The following is a 19895-nucleotide window of genomic DNA, read 5'->3' as shown; positions in this document are numbered from 1 at the left end:
GTCATGGGAAGGCTGGGAGTCTTGGTTTTTGGAGTGGAGACAGGTCATATCCGTTCATTGCAAGACAAGACTTGCAATTCATAGGAGAGGTTCAAGTTGTGAATCTGTCAGCAACACTAGTCGAAACATGTAGTGGAAGCCAAGTGTTAGGCAGCTTTGGTCCTGAAGGAAGAGAGGATGCTTCAACTGCGAATGTTGTGAAGTCTGCAAAATCATCTGGTAGGGTCGTCTCAACGAAATCCCCTGGTCAAATTGTCATTGACCTTGAGGAAGTGCAAAGTCGATGGGCTCAATTCACTCTACATGGGCTAGAGGAAGGATGAGATGCATTAACATGGCTGGTGTAGTCACCTACTATCATTAGGAGTTTGGCTGGTCGAATTGACACATCATTGGTTTCCATGAACGGAATGCTTGCCAGTACCTCAGCATCAAGGTTCTCCATAAGCAGGCCGTCAAATGCAAGGTTGTGATGACCTCTGGACAGAGAGAAGCGTGTTTCACCAACCACATGTAACGGCATTGAGCCATCAGGCTGGTGCGCAGATTGGGATGTATTCTTGACTGGGATACTGAGCCTCATAGCTGTGGAAGCATGGATCATATTGTCCCACCATCAATGGTCACTAGGATCACTATCACAATGGTCACTAGGTGCTCAAAGGATGTGTCCAAGGAGGGTGACTGATGGATCTGTACATGGAGTGCAGCTCATTCCAACTAAACATCTGCAGCTTCCTCATCTCCTTTGATTAAACAAGCGTCTGTGATGATATCATCATCATCCAGAGTAGCAGCTATCTCATGAGCTTTAGCCACATACCGGAGGGGGGGGGGGGGCTCTTTTACGCATTTGTTTACATAATGGGCACAACGTCTGTCATGGACATGAAGGGAGGTCGTCACGGAGTCAGGTCTTGTTAAGCAAGGGTGAAACCATCTAGTGTTTATGGAAGGAGGAAGTGGCAGCACGGAGAACCTTGGCATGGCGCATGTGTGAATCTCATCTAACAGCGAATTCAAGGCTTGGGGGATCTCTGGCTTGATGGATGTCAGGGTGTGTGACCTGAGCTTGGTGCTGTACATCTGCTTCACTAGAAATGGTAGGCTAGGGTGAATGTCTTGTAGCCAACATTGGACCACTATGTTCTCTAATGAGGATGACATCTCTTCAACCTCATCAAGAGGTAAACCGTGAGGACTAAGCTCACCTTTCAGCAAGAGCTTTTCCTCAAAGAAGGCCACCAGACAGTGATACAGATCCTCGTGCCATTCATCTGACTGCATCCTGAAATTAAACAGGTCGAAGAGGAGGACACCCGTGGCCTGGAAATATTTATGTAGATAGACCCACCCTTGGCCTGGAAATCATATAGACAGACCCACCTGTGGCCTGGAGATCATATAGACAGACCCCCTCCCATCGAAGCAGGTGATGTTGATGCTTTAACTATGGGGCTGCATGATTTAATGGGGTAAAAATGCTCTATCTGCCCTCACATCAGGTCCAATAAGCTCATCCTCTGTTGAGCGGTGAGTCCTGGCGATGTCCTATTACCTTCTCTGTCTTTGAATCCATGAGAAGGATTGATTCTCCTTTATTCTCTTCTCCCAGGTGAAGCCGTCGACGAGGAAGGGGGCAGGTTAGGATCAAGTATCAACCTGTAGATGAGGTTCTGACGCCAACGCTCAAACGAACTGACAATCTCGATCTTCCCTGAGCACCACAGCTTCGGTACCTGATGTGTGTCGGCCATAGCCACGTTACCTTACGGTAATACCACGGACTAAGTAGAGGTCAATATTTGTGTGCATGTGGGCATAATCTCACGAATTTCCACTGAGGAGAGGCATGAAAATGTTCTGATGCTGCCACCATGTCAGTAGGCTGCGTTTACCTTTAGGTTGGCACATAAACTGGGTCACAATATCAACAGTATATAGGTGAAAACTTCAAGCTTTAATGCAACCACCAAATGGAGCAGGACAATAATCAGAACAAAATGGCCACGCCAAGAACAGGCTCCCGGCCCTCAGAGGGTGATAACATAAATTGGTGCACTGTCTAATCCACCACATGGCTAAATATTAAATTTAACAGAGAAAAAAGGTGGCTTGGCTGTTCAGGATGAGACAAGTCGCTTGATTTTGTTAATGAGCAGTGATATTATAAGGGCTACTGCCATCAGCATCTAGTTGGCAACGGTTACTGAGATGGTGAAGTAGGTCAACTGCTGTAACACAAATATGCTACAGTCAAACACACCAGCGCAGGAACAGGACCTTACAAAGTGCCTGTTATACAAGTTAGTTCCCACATACAGTCCTAACTTTGCTGCAGTTTGTGTGGCACCAATGCCTTTTCAACTGAGCTGTTTCACCAAATTGCATTCACCTGCCAATGCCCTCACTAAACCTTCCTCTCTCTCTCACATCACCCACCCCAGCCCCATTCCACAAGTTTGGATGGGAGGAGGCATTATTTTCACAGACACAGAGACAGACACTGTAAATATGCCAAGCACAGTGCTGACAAAAGTATCTTCAAGCTTAGTCAGGAATGTGGCTCACCTTCCTGTCTGCAAACTGGCTCCTTCACCTATAGCCAGTTCATAAGAAAAAAGCATTGCAGCTTTAAATGAACCCATTGAAAGCCACAAATTGCTCTCTCACTTGCTGTTCACTACCGACCAAAAAGCACATATTCAAATTAAGTTGGAAATGTCTCTGTCTTTCTCGTTCCCCTTTTTATGTTTTGGGTAAACGAGTTCGTTGGCCAACCGAACTCTAACTGCACGCCTTCCTATGTTCTCTTCAGTTGCTGCTTGCAATCAATAACAGGGCGAGACTGATGTAAGAATAAACAGTGATGGTTTATTGAGACATAGGGCAGAGCACCAGGTCATAAGTATTCACTCAGAAACCTCCAGAGCTAGACTTACAGTTCCTAGTTGCCCACACTATACAGTGATCTGTCAGTGCTGTCACATGATCAGTACATGATCATTCTCTTAAAGGGACAGGGTACCTCATTTTACCACACTCCTCCCCCTTTACTTAAGAGTACAGCTAACAAGTTTAAAACACATCAACTATTTACACAATAACTATTTACAGGTCAATTCTCTCAGGAGGTTTTCTCGGGCATGTTGAGCGTCTCAGTTCTGGGTGGTAGGGTAAGGTTTTGATATGGGTAATGCTGTGAAGGTTCGTGAACCTGTGGAACTCCCCGCTGGTAAAAGCAGTCCCACTGTCAGATGTGAGGGCCTCCGGTAACCCATGCACTGCAAATTCTGCCGGTCTATGGTGGCAGCCGACATGGGTGACCAGACTTCATAGACATCCAACCGTTTGGAACGGGAGTCAGTAAAAGGAACATTGTGCCCAAGAAGGGTCCCACGTAATCGATGTGGAGCCCCACCCATGGCCGTCCCAGCCATTCCCATGGGAGCTAAAGGGGCGGAGCTTGCGCACTTGCTGGCATTGAGGACAGCTTTTGACCAGGGTTTCTATATCCACGTCTGTGCCTGGCCACCACAAGTAGCTGCGTGCAAGCATTTTCATTCTGCTAATGCCGGGCTGAGCGCTATATAGCTCAGCTAATAACGGCCTTCGCCCCCTAAGGGGCACGATAACCCTTGCTCCCAGGGTAATATGCCATCCTGGCAGGAGAGTTCATATTTTCGATCAGAATTGGGCTTCATCTCCTCAGATTTAGATCCACCTGACCAACCATTCAAGACCTGCTCCTGGACATTAGACAATAGTGGGTCCCAGCTTCTCCACTCACGGATTTGTCTGGTCTGAACAGGGGAGGAATGCAGAAAATTTTGCACTAAGACCAGTTCCTGGGGAATCGGAGCCTCCCTGTTATTAGCTGGCAGGGGAAGGCAGCTTAGTGCGTCAGCATGTGCGATTTGAGTTCCCGAACCGTGAACAAGCGTATTCGTAGGCAGCTAATATTAGTGCCCATCTCTGGATGTAAGCCAATGCAGTAGGTGGTATTGCTTTATCTTCTCCAAATAATCCCAGTAGGGGTTTGTGGTCGGTTATAATATGGAAATAGGGACCGTGGAGATATTGATGAAACTTCCGGACACTGAACACAATCGATACGCCCTCCTTTTCAATCTGGGAATATCGTCGCTCTGCAACACTGAGCATGCGAGATGTATAACTAATGGGTCGTTCAAAGCCATCCGATGTGAAAGGACAGCCCCTATTTTATAAGGGGACGCATCACATGTTAAAATTAATTCCTGCTTGGGGTCAAAGTAGACCAACAAGGCCGACGAGCTGAACAATTGATTCACTTTCAGGGAGGCATCCTGGTGCAGGGCTTGCCAACTCCATTTCTGGTTCTTCTTAAGTAGGCCGCACAATGGGGCCAGCACAGTCGAGAAGTTTGGGAGGAATCGGCCGTAGTAGTTTACCATGCCTAAGGAGGCCTTAAGCTCTGTGGTTTTTCTCGAGGTAGGTGCCTCATGAATGGCCTGGACATTTTCTTCCACAGGATGCAGGCCCTGCGCATCAACCATGTGGCTCAAGCAAACTGCCTCCTTAGCTTAGAACAGACACTTCTCTTGTTTTAAACGTATCCCCACTTGTACGAAGCGTTTGAGCACCTCTTCTAGATTTTCCAAGCGTTCATCATCGGTCAGTCCCATGACCAATACATCATCCAAGTAAATGATAACAAGGGGCAATCCTCGGAGCAAGTTTTCCATCGTTCTTTGGAAAATAGCACACGCCAAGGAAACCCCAAAGGCTAGGCATGTGTATTGATACAATCCTCGGTGAGTATTAATAGTGACAAATTCCCTAGAATCCTTTTCCAACTCTACCTGCTGGTAGGTATGGCTCATGTCTAATTTTGAATATGTGGTGCCCCCTGCCAACTTCGAATCTAATTCCTCAATCTTTGGTATTGGGTGTCTACCAAGTTTGGCCACCTTATTGACAGTTAGCTTACAGTCACCACATAAATGCACGCTTTGGTCCGTACAGGTGTTATGACTGATGCAGTTGGTAAAGCGGAGTTATTTAAAAATCCCAGAGGGAAACTTTAAACAACTGTCATAACCTATAATTTTAATTGGTACGTTTGAGATGTGACTCTAAATTCAGGAATCAAACAATCAGTTCTTGAGGTTTTACATTAAACTAATTGAAACATTTTGTTAATTTATACAGGTTAAAAATATATATACAGATAGCTACAAATTACTACTATCATAACTTTTAACAAATTCCCAAACTAATCTCCATTAAGGCAACAACAACCCATAGACTTAACCAAACACCAGGCAAAGCATTTTCACCTTACAAATTCAAAATAAGGTTCTTTTCACTGCGGAGCCAGTTGGAGGCTTGCAGCTGCCTTTTGATCTTACATTGCCTCTGCCCTGCACACCCAAAAACTACTGAAGTTATACCTACCAGCCCCATTGAATGTTAATTCTCATTGCATCAACAACCTCTTTGAACTTCACCTTTTAACAATGAAACTCCATTCATTGTACCAATTTTATTAGTAATATAAAGATATTGCTTGGTAGCTGCTAGAAAGGGGTCAGTTTTCACCTCCCTTTGTGAATGATCTATTCAAAGAATGCAAATGCACCCTATCTCTCTTATATATCAAGATTAGTACGTATAAAAGCACCCAGACTAGCTGGCTTTAACACAATTAAGACATACCCGCAGACTAAACCTCTATTTCAAAAGAAAAATATTTTCCAAAATATTATATACATTAATAGTTTCATGACAACAGGTACAATGGGTGCCACCTGCTCAGAAAATTGCACTGGTTGTAGGATGCCCAATTTTTCCAGTCTGTCCAGTTTGGCTTCAACTTTGTCCCATAGAGCATAAGGGATTGGACTGGCTCATAAATCTGGGGGTTGCGTTTGCGTCTATATGGATCTTGGCCTGTAGCCCTTGAATCCTTCCTAACTCGTCGTTGAAAATGGAAGCATACTTTTGCAACAAGTTTGCAAGCTTTTCATTGTAATTTGAAAATTTTTGGCCCATTTCAATTTAATCTTTTTGTGCCGGTTATGGCCTATTAAGCTGGGGCCCTCTCCAGCTACCACTAACAAGGGCAGCCTTTCAGATTGATCTCCATGTCGCTGAGACTTGACATAACCCTTTCAGTCTTATTTCTTCACCTGTGTATGTCCTCAGCTTTGTGTCCGAAACTTCCAACTTCAAAGGATGGGTTCCTTTACTCAGATATCTAAATGTATGGTCTCCAATGATGGCCATCGACGCTCCCGTATCAACTTTCAACTTAATGGGTTGTCCATTAACTGTAATGACTACTAGGATTGGCTCGGTTCTACCCACGTTGAGGTTATATAACGAATGAATGTCTGATTATATTTCTTCTGGCTCTTCCATGAGGTGTATTTCATAATTCTTCTGCTTTTATAGTGTTGTTTTAGCCTTTCTCTGCAGTGCCACCTTATGTGGCCATAGTAGTGGCAGAACAAGCACTCGACTTGTTTGAGTTGTCGTTCACTCACTGGAGGCCTGGATGTATTTCTCTCATTCATTTTGTGGGTTTTCACTGCAGTAGCATTTCCCGCCTTTCCGTGGAGTCTGAAGTTTTCGCGCCTCCTGTTGCTGGATTGTCCCGCTCGACCAGATGGATGGCGCCATTTTGTGTCTCTTTTATAACTTTGGAATTTCTAACAGCACTCTCCATCACGGTAGCTAATTCTAATACCTTATTGAAGTCTAGACTAGGTTCGGCTAGCAAACGCCTTTGGATAGTATCATCTCCAATCCCGCATGTCAGCCGGTTTCTCAACATATCACTAATGGATGTTCTGAATTCACAATGCTCAGTTAATGCCTTTAAAATGGCCACATAGTCAGCTATTGTCTCCCCTGGAAGCCTGTTCCTTGAATTGAACTTGAAGCGCTGCATAGTAACTGAGGACTTTGGTCTCAGGTGGCTCTGTACAATTTTTATTAACTCATCAAAAGTCTTCAAGTCTGGGGCACTAGATGATGTAAGGCTGCGGATCAGCCCATACGTTTTTCTCCCGCATGAGAACAAAAGAATCGGCCTCTCCTTCTCCTCCACCGCAATGTCATTAGCGTAAAAAAGAACGCTAGGCATTCGACATACTGAAACCAGTTATCTGAAATGGGGCTGAATGGATCGACACACCCTAACTGCGGCATCGTGAACGACTACAAGGGGACTGCACTTCCGATAGGCTTTCCAGGTAATGATGAATATAGGTATTTGGGTTACCGCGGAGTTGCCCTCTCTCTGGGTCTCTTATAATTTACTGCCCATGGCCATTTTTCATGTGTTTACCAGTTTAAATGCATTGCTGCTTCAAGAGCAGTCGCTGTTTTTTTTTAGCTCTATCTCTGCCGCACTCAGCTTTTCTCTGCTGAGTTTCGTGCTCTTTTTGAGTTTTGGCAGGACCCCCGTGATCGTGATTCTGCGGGGTTTCTTTTTCATTTTAAACTGCACCGATTGCTGACTGTCACCTGTTTTACAAAGTAAGCACAGATGATCTTTCCAATGTTTTGCTCACCCGTCTTGAAATTTATTTTCTTTTGTTCTTTATCCTCATCACCACTTTTATGTCTTGGGTAAATGAGTTTGTTGGCCAACCAAACTCTAACTGCATGTTTGCCTATGTTCTCTTCAGTTGCTGCTTACAATCAACAATGGGGAGAGACTGATGTGAGAATAAACAATGATGGTTTATTGAGACATAGGACAGAGCACCAGATCATACGTACTCACTCAGAAACCTCCAGAACTAGTCTTACAGTTCCCAGTTGCCCACGCTATACAGTCATTTATCAGTGCTGTCACATGATCAGTACAACTGCATTCTCTTAAAGGGACAGGGTACTCACTTTACCACACCCTCTCTCTCTTCCTCCTCATCCTGCCCTCCTTCTATCTTCTTGCTCTCTTCCCTCCCCTCTAACTCTCTTGCCTGCCATCTCTCCCTCAACCCCACTACCTTTCTTTCTCTCTGCAACCTCTCTCTCTTTTGCCCCCACAACACCTTGCTCTCTCCCCACTTTTTCTCTCTGTCTCCCCTCTTTTTTTCTCTCTCCCTCCCCCAACCTTTTTCTCTCTCTCCCCATGCTTTTTTCTCTCCCTTCCCCCTACCTCTCTCTCTCCCTCCCCACCTCTCTTTCTCTCCTCCCCACCTCTCTTTCTCTCCTCCCCACCTCTCTTTCTCTCCTCCCCACCTCTCTTTCTCTCCTCCCCGGTCTACCCCTTCCCACCCTGGACAAGACCCTACCTCAGTCCGGGCTGAGAGAGTTCTCTAATTGCTGCCATCTTTGCAGAGGAACTGAAGTTCTCACTAAACAATCCTTCAACTTGTTGAATCTGCTCCACAATGAATTAAACACAGATGTCACAGCCTGTTAAGAACATTGGAGTTTCAACTGAGATGTCAAACTAAGATCACAGGATGTGCCAAGGAACATAACCCATTTAATGCCCAACCCAACCTGCAACAATCCACATTTAACATGCTGCATTCATTCCTGTGCACAGCATGAAATGTAACAATAAAGAATATCGAATTACCTGGCGTCACATGCATAGGATCTTAATTTGTAACCTGCCGCTGGTTTGGACTCAGTGCTGGGAAATCTTTGTCGCAACCCTCATTTTTTTCTTGCCAGCACCATGCACTGACAGGGCGGTTTGGCCCGGGACAGGGGGTTTTTCCCACCACCAGGAGGTCATGGAGCTGACCCTCTCCTGATTACCCACCTATGCCCATCTGTAACTACACCCAGCAGGAGTGCGAGAGTGGGGAAGCGTTGCTTATATGCTCCTTTAGTCCCTGCTGGTGGAGCAGTTTGCGTTCACCCTGCCCATTGCCTCCTCCCAACAGTCGGTTCTGTATTCAGTGCCTATGTGGATTCCCAATCTGAAACTCAGCCTATTCACTACACATCCCAGAATCCCAATGCATAGTCACATGGCGTATTAAGTGGGGAATCATGCCTAGACATTGCAGTAATCTTGACAGGCGTTTGGAGAGGCTAGGATTCAGCCATCCTGCACACATGTCACAATGTCCTTCCTTGTGATCATTACACACTGGTTAGATACAGTAAATCTACCTCTACACTCTCCCATCAAACGTTCCCAGAGGGTAGTTATGGCAAGGATTAAATACAGAATAAAGCTACCTCTACACTGTCTCATCAAGCATTTATAGAGTAACAGCACACATTAGATACAAAGACTAACAATCAAGCTCTGAGCAATTTTGTGCTGTCAATTAATTGTGCCATTTAGAACTACTGAGGCAGCTTCACATTCAATTCATATCGGACTGTGACAGCCAGAGAGAAGAATCTTTCATTCTATTCGTCAGGGTAGATGTCAGTCCTAGTCCTAGACCACATGGACTGCAGTGGTTCAAGAAGGCAGCTCACCACCACCTTCTCAAGGGCAACAAGGGATGGACAATAAATGCTGGCCCAGCCAGTGAAGCCCACATCCCGTGAATGAATAAAAAAAATCATTTTGTTCTTTAATCGTTATTGATACCACAGCTTTAATGAGCATACTCATCTTGAAAGGTTGCCATGGAAACGTACCATATTTCTCTGGCAAATGATGTCCTGCAAACAAAACAGAAAATTATCAATCAGAAGGTGATTTTAAAAATGGACTTCACAGAAGAGTAGTGCTTCAACTTTATATTTTCAAATATCAAGTGTTATTTAGCCATAGGCCTGCTGAGGAGTTGTACAAATATTTATCAGTTAGCCAAGGGTTAAATGACCAACCATTTTGTCAGACAGGCAGAAATAGTGAGTCTATAGTAAGTAGTGAGGCCCTACTGGAATGCAGATTGAAGTGGAGAGACTGCGTTCTCCAGGAGGTCTCTTCCAGTTCTCTCCATTGTCAAATCAGGTCTCATCTCCAGATTCAGGTTGCGTTTACGTTGTAAATAATATGGTTCTGAGACTGCTGCCACAGTTGTCAGGGTGGTCCTGAGCACCCTTCAGGGAGCCATCCTCCAAGGGAGTATAGCCTTGCCGGTGCCATTTCTGTGGCCACACTTGGCATCCTTTGGAATGACCTTAAAGTTGAACACTGCCTGTGCTGTTGCTGTATTATGGTTTACTCAGATGAACTCAGCTTGAGTTACAGTGACAGCATGCACTTTTACATGCATGTTGCAGTCTGAAACTATGGATAGTGCTGGCATAGGCTCCAAAGTTCATTCCATCAAATGGCTGACCAGAAATCTCTCCCACTCTTATCTACCATTGATGTGGATTTCCAGCTGATACTCAACTTGTTTGCCATGTTATAAATGCATCTTCCCTTCCATCAAGTCCTGAGGTGTGACTTGAACCTGGGGCTTCTGACTCACAGGCAGGGACACTACCCACTGCGCCACAAGACCTCCACCTCCTGTGTTAGTAACATTGATATAGTAGCTGTCCCTTACTATGCTGTTACCTGGGAGCTAGGTGAGAGAGAAAGTCCATTGAAGAGCTCCTTCAGAAAGTTGAACAACTATGTTAAAAACAATTTAGTTTGGCACTTTCTTCCAAGATGAAGGTTATTAATCAGCTTCCCAACAGTGAAAGTACATCACATGATTCATAATCAAAACCCCAGAGAACATCATGGCCATAAAGAGCTGGGATAATGCCAGCTGGACACCAACAATATCAATTCTAAAATGATAATGGTGTTTGCACATCAGTGACATATCCATTATCACTCACATGACTTGTGAGCCAAGTGGTTGCGAAGTCAAACATATTAATTTGAAAATGACTTGCATTTATATAGTGCCATTAATGAACACCATACATCCAAAGATGCTTTAGAGCCAATCACATGCTTTTCGAAGTGCAGTCACTGATGCAGCGTAGGAAATGCGACAGCCAATTTATTCCTGTTTGGGTTATTGTCAGTACCGAAGGACATTAAGGACGTCTCGTCTCCAACTGAAGGGATGTTCATTCTGGGAAATTTTATTCATCATCTTGGAAACCTTATTAACAAGGACTAAATATGCAGCTGAGACTATTCATGTCACTGGTCATCCACTTGATGCAGAGTTGGAATTCCTCTATTCAGACGTGCATTTATATAGCACCTTTCATGACCTCAGGACATGCCAAAGCACTGCATATGAAATGCCAGTGGAGTGTTTTTGAAGTGTAGCCACTGTCATAACGTAGGAAACACAGAAGTAAATTTTCACAAAGCAAGATCCCACAAACAGCAAAATGTTAATGATCAGATAATCTGTTTTTCACTGATGTTACCTGAGGAATAAATATTGGCCATGATACCAGCGGGAGTTCCCCTGCTCTTCTTCCATGGGGTTTTTATGTCCCCAAGCAGGCAGATGGGCCTCATTTTAATATCTCATCCAAACTGCAGCATCTTCAATGCTGCAGCACTCTCTCAGAGCTGGAATGTCCGCCAGAGACTTTGTGCTCAAGTCTTTGGATTGGGAAATGAACACACCTCCTATCTCTGAGGCGAGAGTGTTTCCACTGAGTCGAGGCTGACATATTGCCCTGAACATAAACCTTTATCAACCTTCTAGACGGCGTCACCACAAAACACTGGCTACATGCTCCACACTTCCTGAAAATCTTAAAAATATATCTACAATGCTGCTGAGTCACAGAGATTGACATTTTAGCCAAAGTGCAGCCACAAAACATTTTAATTTTTGTGCAGATGATGGTGCAAGGGATCTTTTCAGCTCGAATAAGGTGCCAAGAAGGATGAAAGGACAGGGCAGACTTATTCTTTGGACGCGGTGGAGAGGCAGAGCTGGCCACATCAGCAAACAAGTAGCTGTGTCTCAGTGGGTAGCGCTCTTACCTGCGTCAGAAGGTTGACGGTTCAAGCCCTGTGCCAGAGACTTCAGCACCTAATCTTGGCTGACCCTTCAGTGCAGTACTGAGGGGAGACTTTAAGATCCCACTATTCAAAGAAGAGCAGGAGCGTTCTCCTTGGAGTCCTGGACAACATTCATTCCTCAAACATCATCTCTAAAATACAGATTATCTGATGATTATCAGATTGCTGTTTGTGGGAGCTTGCTGTGCATAAATGAACTTCTGATTTTTCCGCATTACAAGTGACTACACTTCAAAAAATACTTCATTGTCTGTAAATTGTTTTGCGAGGCCCTGAAGTTGTGAAAGGCGCTACGTAAATGCAAGTTCTTTCTTTTTCTTAAGTGGAAATTAGCATTATCCTACAGACGATGAAGAAAAGAATGGGACCAATGGTAGAATGTTGGGGTAAAGCAAGGAGGACAGGAAGGGAAGCCATTGTTGGAAATTAGCTGGCCGTGGTGGGACTGAAGTTTGATGAGGGCAGTCCTGCTGAGGGGAACAACAGTGGAAAGGTCAAACACAGAGAAATTGTGGAGGACAAGGAGGGACACTGCACCATGGTCACAAACACAAAAGCTGACTTTGTATAGGCCGGTCTTCGTGTCATGGGGTGGACAGGGCAGAAATTGGACTGGAGGGGTTCACACAGGGAACTGTGCTCAGCTCAGCACAGAGGCAGGCAGCTGATAATGCCGTTGAGGAGCACAGCACAGGAACAGCAGTCTTGGATGAGCTAATAGAATGAAAGGGCAGACAAGCTGAAGATGGACGTTCAGCAGGGAGAATGGCTATGACAATTCATAATTGACCAAAACCTTGGATTAATAAATTTCGATACGTGACAGAAAAAACAGGTCCAGTTATCCCTTTTGGATATGTACAATCCTGGTTATTTGATCATCGAGAGAGTCAGACAACAAGTGTCAAATGGGTTTGGCACAGATCCTTCTACTTCAAGGGAACAATACAGAAACAGAGAGAACAGGGAGGAATCCTGTCCAACTGAAGAGATGGATTTTACACTTGCCTTACCAGTTGGCCAGGGATCACAAGTCCTTTAGTTTTCAGCTATATTTATCCTCAAAACACAAGTGGACAGCTGCTGACACACCCCAGTGAAGAGAATTTTAACACAACCGTCAGGCAAATATCCCAGTCCAAATCTACAGCAGGGAATCTGGTGTATACAAGCTCCAGTGCACATCTAAAAACCAGTGATAAAGCAGAAAGGTAGCAACACAACTTGCACGAGGTATATGGATCCTCTTACCTGTAGTGACTGCAGCAATGTCAGGTTACTGTTGCAGCAAAGGATCACGTTGTTCGTCATGCTGAAACTCTCACGGACGCCAAGATGATAGAAGAGTGAAGGTTGACAGTAAGGGTCAGCCATATCCACCACTGCAACATCTGGAGACAACACCACCATTAATAGAACACTTAGAAAACCTGATCAGCGTTGCACCAAGTTACATTCCATTAGTTAAAGGGTATCTAGCTGTGCATTCTTCTGCCCCTCATTTTGTTCCTTGACCTAACTTTTGATCTCATGAGGCCAATCCTCCACCTCCACCCCTCGCTCCCAACCCAACTCATCATCTGCACCCAGGTCACTTGGAAGTCTAAAGAGTGACCTACTCCTGGGCTTCCTAGCAGCCAATGAAAGGAAGCTCACAACATGGTCTTTCTATTGGGAATAGGCTTTGTTTCCACTTCCAGTCTCACGGTTAATATCACAAAGAGAGGGACTGAATGGTCACATACTGCAACATTTGTAAACGGGTCAGGGAAAGCTCCTGAAATTAATAGTTTAATGATCAACAAGGGAGTCAAGGATTATGGGAGGCAGACAGGGAAGTGGAGCTGAGGCCACAATTGGATCAGCCATGGGGCGGGATTCTCTCATTGGCGCTCCATGTGCGGTGGTGGGCGTGAAAATCGGCGTTTTTCTCGCCGGCCACAATGGCAGGTTTTAACATCGTATTGTCCGCGACCTGCCTCCTTAATTAAGTGCACATAGCAGCCTCTGATTCGCCCACCCCATCGTGAGCTCACCTATGGGTGAGTCCAGAACTAGGGAGCACTATTTTAAAATTAGGGGTCGCCCTTTTAGGGCAAAGATGAGGAGAAATTTTTTTCTCTGAGGGTTGTGCGACTTTGGAACTCTTTGCCTCAGAAGGCGATGGAAGCGGGGTCTTTGAATACTTTCAAGGCAGAGGTAGATAGATTCTTGTTAGGCAAGGGGATCAAAGGCTATCGGGGTTAGATGGCAATGAGGAAATCGAAACACAAGATGATCAGCCACAATCTTATTGAATGGCGGAGCAGGCTCGAGGGGCCGAATGGTTTACTCCTGTTCCTATTGCTTGATGTTCTTATGTATCTCACTCCGGGTGCCAGCTTCGCACAGCAGTCTCATGCGTGCAGCACAGGACTGCTGCATTGAAGATATTGCCAAAAGGCAAGGAGGTGGCTTGTTTAGTTTAGTGATGCCTCCCTTGGTCACCTACTGGACGCTGTGGAGGGCAGCCATGATGTCCTCCCCCAGCTCTGGCTGAGGAGGTCCACTAACATCACCACCCTGGCTTGGTAGGCAGTGGCAGGGGTGGTTAGTACTAACACTGCACAGAAGAGGTCAGCCATCCAGTACAGAAAAACAATGCATGATCTCATGCATTTCACAAGGGTAAGTCAACCAGGTCATCACTCTCAACTCTCAAACCCACAAGCCCATCAACCATTTGCAGGATGATATTCCACAGGGATCTCACACATTGCCAGCTCAAGGAACATCACCGCTCACTCTCTCACACACACCTTCACATCTCCATCTGGCCTCATCCTATCCATGGCTCCACTCAGCACCCACACATGGCAGGCATTCTTATCATCTGCTCTGGTATGCGTCCTGCTCTCATACTCTCCATCTGTCTTTATGCAGGACAAGTTCACATACAATCAGAGGGAGAGGTCCCAGACTGGGGGGTTGGAGTGCCCAACATGAAGGTCTTCGCAGAGTACGGGAACCGAGCCAATACACTGGCCAGAGAGGATGTGGATCATTTCTGCTGTGATGGAGAGGTTGGCAACAATCACCCAAATCACCCTGCACCAGTTCATCCTTCAGCCAACAATACTGTGACTCAGTTGAGTATTTCTTGAGTCACCTGCCATGTACTAATCATCTCTACTTTCTTTCATAGGCAGCTCTGCCATGCACCCGAGGCCCTCAGCCAGCCTGGTCTTCAGCTCAAGCCTTGATGACACCTCAGGTGAGGAAACTCACCCATACCCTCTACCAATGCAGAGACACAGTTCTAGAGCAACCTCGGGGTCACAAATGGTGAGCACAGCACTCAATCTGGTTCAGGCAGGCAGAGGCAGGGACATCCGAGGTAGCTGGCACTCAGAGGATTGCTGGAGACCAGGATTCTGCAGAGTTCAAGTCAGATGACAAGCCTCCCGACTCAGTCCCATCTCGGTTGGTGGAGCTACAGTGACAATCACGAGTACATCTGGAAGGAATGTCAGCTGCATTCCTCAGATATCAATACACGATGGAGGAGTCCATCCGATAGCGCCAGCATGCCAACGCACTGAGGTCAACACTGATAGGATGGTGGCTGCCATGGAGACCTTGGTCCAGGACATAGGCCTTGCACTGTGGCAGGAGCTGCACTCCATCGGTGTAAGCATTGGTGGCATCCAGCATTGGCTGCGTGAGAGGGGGGTGGGGCAGCATGATCTCACTCCAGCTTGCCCTTCTCAGGGAGTCAGCCGGGGTACTCGAGCACCCCACTGGGATGAGGACCAGCAGCTGGACCTCCACCCAAGTGACTCCGGCAGTGTCCAGCTGATCCCAATTCCCTCTTCCTGTGACCCCATCACCTCCAGCTCCATAGGTCAAGGAGGGCGCAGCTGCCCCACAGCAGGACACCCAAATCATGCCAGGGCCCTCCAGGTCTCAGCCCTCCAAAGGACGCTCAAAGTCATCACAGACAACAGGGTGTAGCAGTCAGCAGGCTGCTTCCAACTCTGCTGGGGAAGTTGGGGAAGCACCAGGACGTAGTGGTTGGGTTAGGGAGACAAAAGAATATTAGGATCACATCAGTGTCACAGATGTTGAACACGTATATAGTTTTCACAAACGTAAATAGTACAGCACCCATTTCTCTTGCGTAATCCTCCTCTTTATGATCAGCTGTGTTGTTGTCTATCATGTGTGACACCACAGTCCCTCCCCACACTTATCGCAGATGTCGCTCTCATGTGCCTCTGGTCAATGTTGTATGCTGCCAACTGACCCACTGTATACCCCTTCTCAGATCGTTTGCAGCATCAGTTATGCCTCGTCCTTAAAGGAGAGTGTACTGTGGAAGGGAACTCATTCTCTCGTTTGACTAGGTCGTGTAATGTTAGGTCTTGGCTGTGTAAGACTGAGGCTGAGGTGTTCAGCTGTCTCTTCAGCGTTATTGAGGCGTGACGATTTGGTGTGCAAGGAAAGATATTGAAATGCATTGAGAAGCCTCACATATACTGGAACTCTATGTTCTCTCTTTCATATGGCAGGGCTTTCAATCATTGAGCTGAAAATCACAGCCTGCATGCACTCCTGTCCACCTTGAGCATTGCCCACTCTCCGAGTGTACATCCGATAAGCTCACCCGTAAGTGTGACCACCTCCCCAGCTCGATGTGCCGGAGCTCTGCCCCTCGCAGCCATATCAGTCCTGGCGCTTGATGCTACAACCTTGAGCTTCTCCCACCTCGTACACGCCTGTGTAGCACCCACAAGGCTCTCGTCCTAATGTGGGAAGCAGCGCTGTGCCAGGTATTGTGCATAGCGTCCCCTCACCTAAACAGTTGCCAAGGTCACTAATGATACCTCTAAATGATGATGTGTTGTGGTGAATGGAGGGTTTGCGCAATCTTTTGATGTGCATTTGTGACCCTGATGGGAAGACAATGTTGAGGGCAGCAGTGGCCTAGCAGCCAGGATATAATGAAGCTAAAGTCTGCTCTTTAATGTGAACAAAGTCTCACCTTCAGTTCTCCATAATGTTATTACTGTATCGAGCTCACAAGGGCCAGGGTTGGCCATTAGGCGAGACTGTGTTCAAGAGGAGGTATTCTAATGTGTGGCCAGCAAGTGTGCGAACATGGTTATCCTCAGGTGCTCAATTTATATGGACAGGTCAGGCTAAATGTCGGCCCGCAGAGTGCCGGATGTCAACATTATGGAGATGATGCACACAGCACCGAGTCATCTCAAAATGCATGAGGACCTGCGGCACGTCCTCAGTTGCTATTTCCCAAGTGTCACCTGTCAGTATCACCATTAAGGTGAGCCTTAAAGTGTTGTGAGTGGTTGAAATGAGAGGGGGAGCCACACTGATGTTCATTTGGGCCCATCTTGGAGGGTACTTGTCTAAGAGGAGGCTCACTCCTACCCGTCAGCTTCCTCATGAAATCTTGTGGCTGTGAGGGCCTCTCATGCACCCCTGCCTCATCTGACCCATGCAATGGCATCTTCCCCTGCTGCCTCGGCTTCCTCAACCTCATCTTCCTCATCCCTTCCCATGTCCTCTTCATCGGAGGAGACATGCAGCTCCTCCATGTTGGCATCTGGCAACTCCTCCCCACTTTGTAGCGCCAGGTTGTGCAGCGTGCAACAAACACAATGATCTGTGAGACCCTCTGGGATGGTTTACTGGAGCACTCCTCCAGATCTGACCAGGCATCGGAATCACATCTGTAACATGCCAATGGTCTGCTCCACCAATGTTCGGGCAGCAGTATGAGCTTCATTGTATCTTTTCTCTGCTGCATTTTGTGGCCGCCACACGGGTGTTAACAGCCACGTCCTTTGAGGCTATCCTTTGTCACCAAGCAGCTAACTCTGGGTCCTGTGTGGTCCCTCGAATATATCCAGGATCTGTGACCTACTCAAGATGTAGGAGTCATGAATGCTTCCTGGGTAAATGGCACATATTTACAGGATTTGCTTCTTGTGGTCACAGACCAACTGGACATTGATGGAGTGGTAGCCTTCCCTGTTTATGTATTGGAGTGCTTGTTGCCAGGGAACTTTGATAGTTAAATGAGCACAGTCAATGGCACCCTGCACTTGTGGGAATTCAGAAATCACAGCAAAGCCCACTGCACTGACGTCCTGGCTGGTTTCATCACTACCGGAGTTAATGTAGTTGTGGGCCTTGTCAAAAGGGGAGTCCGAAACCACCTGTAGGCACTTGTGCATGGAAGCTTGAGGGATCCTGCAAAGGTCCCCAGTGGGGCCCTGCAACTGGCAATGGATATTCTCCCAGTCCCCGTGGCGTCAAATCCTACAGAATGTGACAGATGTGCACCGCCAGATTCCTGGACATGTGGAGGCGCTGGCGATACTGCCTGTTGCTATGTGCAGAAAAGATACGTGTCTTCTGTACATCCTCGGTCTTGAGAGCTGCCTGCGCACGATGTTTATGTAAGCCTCATCCTCTGCGTCTGGAGGGTGCCCTCTGCCCTTTGATCATAAGGGTGAAGCTCCTCTCTTTGGTGAGCCTGGCACTTCCGTCACAGTCTCCGCCTTCTCGCCTGCCTGTGATTCAGGCAGCAATAAATGATACTGGCAAGCAAGCTTTATAATGAGGATTCATATCATGTAAGTGTATTCAAATGGCATTCCCAACATTGCGCAACAGTCCAGAGGGAATAGTAGGAAATCGTTTTCCCGCCGACATAAAATGGATCGTTTTCTTCACACGATATTTTCTGCGGGAGCGGAACATCCCAGCTATGATCCTATCGAACGGCTTGAAGGGGCCGAATGGCCATTCTTGTAAATTAATGCATTAGTTAATGAATGCATTAGTGAATGAGTTAATTAATGCATTAGTTAACGAATTAGTTAATTAATGCATTAGTTAATGTATTGATGCATTAATTTATTCATTCAGTCATTATTCATTCAGCCTTTATGGCAGCAAACAGTAAGAAAGAAATCCAGCACTGAAGCCTTATTTCCAAAAATCACATACATTCTGCACCATCAGGAATTTTTCTCAACTTACTAAAACTGCTAAGGGAGGTGGTGGTGCATTGTCACTGGACTATTAACCCAAGGGCCCAGGGTGATACACTGGGGAACCTGGTTCAAATCTGACCATGGCAGATGGTGGAATTTGAATTCAATCAACAAAAATCTGGAAGTTAAAGTTTAATGATGACCATGAAACCATTGTCAATTGTCATAAAAACCCATCTGGTTCATTAATGCCCTTTATGGAAGGAAATCTGCCATCTTTGCCTGATATTGCCTATATATCACATGTGACACGTGAAAGCAATGTGGTTGACTCAATGTGGCCCTCTGCAATGGCCTTACAGGCCACTCAGTTGTATCACACCACTAGAAATGTCAATAAGCAATGAAACCAGACAGGCCACCTGGAATCAACCTAGGCACCAGAAATGACAACAACAAACTCAGCCCTGTTGACCCTGCAAAGTCTTCCTTACTAACATCTGGGTTTGTGCTAAAATTGGGAGAGCTGTCTCACAGACTGGTCAAGCAGCAGCCTGACATAGTCATACTCACGGAATCATACATTACCATGTCCCAGACACCACTGTCACCATCCCTGGGTATGTCCTGTCCCACCGCAGGACAGACTCGGCATAGTGATATATAGTTTGGAAGGGGGTTGCCCTGGGAGTCCCCAAAATCGACTCTGGACCTCATGAAGTCTCATGGCATCAGGTCAAACATGAGCAAGGAAACCTCCTGCTGATTGCCATGTACCGCACCCTCTACCATACCACCCACCCACCCCCACTCACCCTCAGCGGATGAATCAGTGCTCTTCCATGCTGTACACCATATGGAGGAAGCACTGAGGGTGGCAAAGGCACAATGTACTCTGGGTGGGGGGGCTTCAATGTCAATGCCACCAAAAGTGGCTCAGCAGCACCACTACTGACCGAGCTGGCCGAGTCCTA

The 19895-nt window shown here is 46.4% G+C and overlaps 1 protein-coding gene across 2 annotated transcripts in view; it reads right to left on the bottom strand.

Moving 5' to 3' along the window:
* Nucleotides 1–19895, bottom strand: part of LOC144695870 (mitogen-activated protein kinase kinase kinase 5-like) — a 174921-nt gene that overhangs the window by 150702 nt on the left and 4324 nt on the right. For both annotated transcript variants that reach the window (XM_078566913.1, XM_078566914.1), the window contains exons 2-3: nt 13169–13308; nt 9613–9636 (exon numbers count right to left, since the gene is read on the bottom strand). In XM_078566913.1, the coding sequence (XP_078423039.1) occupies nt 9613–9636; nt 13169–13291 (147 nt within the window). In that variant the 5' untranslated portion in view covers nt 13292–13308. The remainder of the gene's footprint in view (nt 1–9612; nt 9637–13168; nt 13309–19895) is intronic.

This window comes from Cetorhinus maximus, chromosome 21 (genome assembly GCF_964194155.1).
Source record: "Cetorhinus maximus chromosome 21, sCetMax3.hap1.1, whole genome shotgun sequence".
NCBI lineage: Eukaryota > Metazoa > Chordata > Chondrichthyes > Lamniformes > Cetorhinidae > Cetorhinus > Cetorhinus maximus.
The sequence above is the reverse complement of the archived record's forward strand: the minus strand, read 5'-3'. Positions and strand labels throughout refer to the sequence as shown.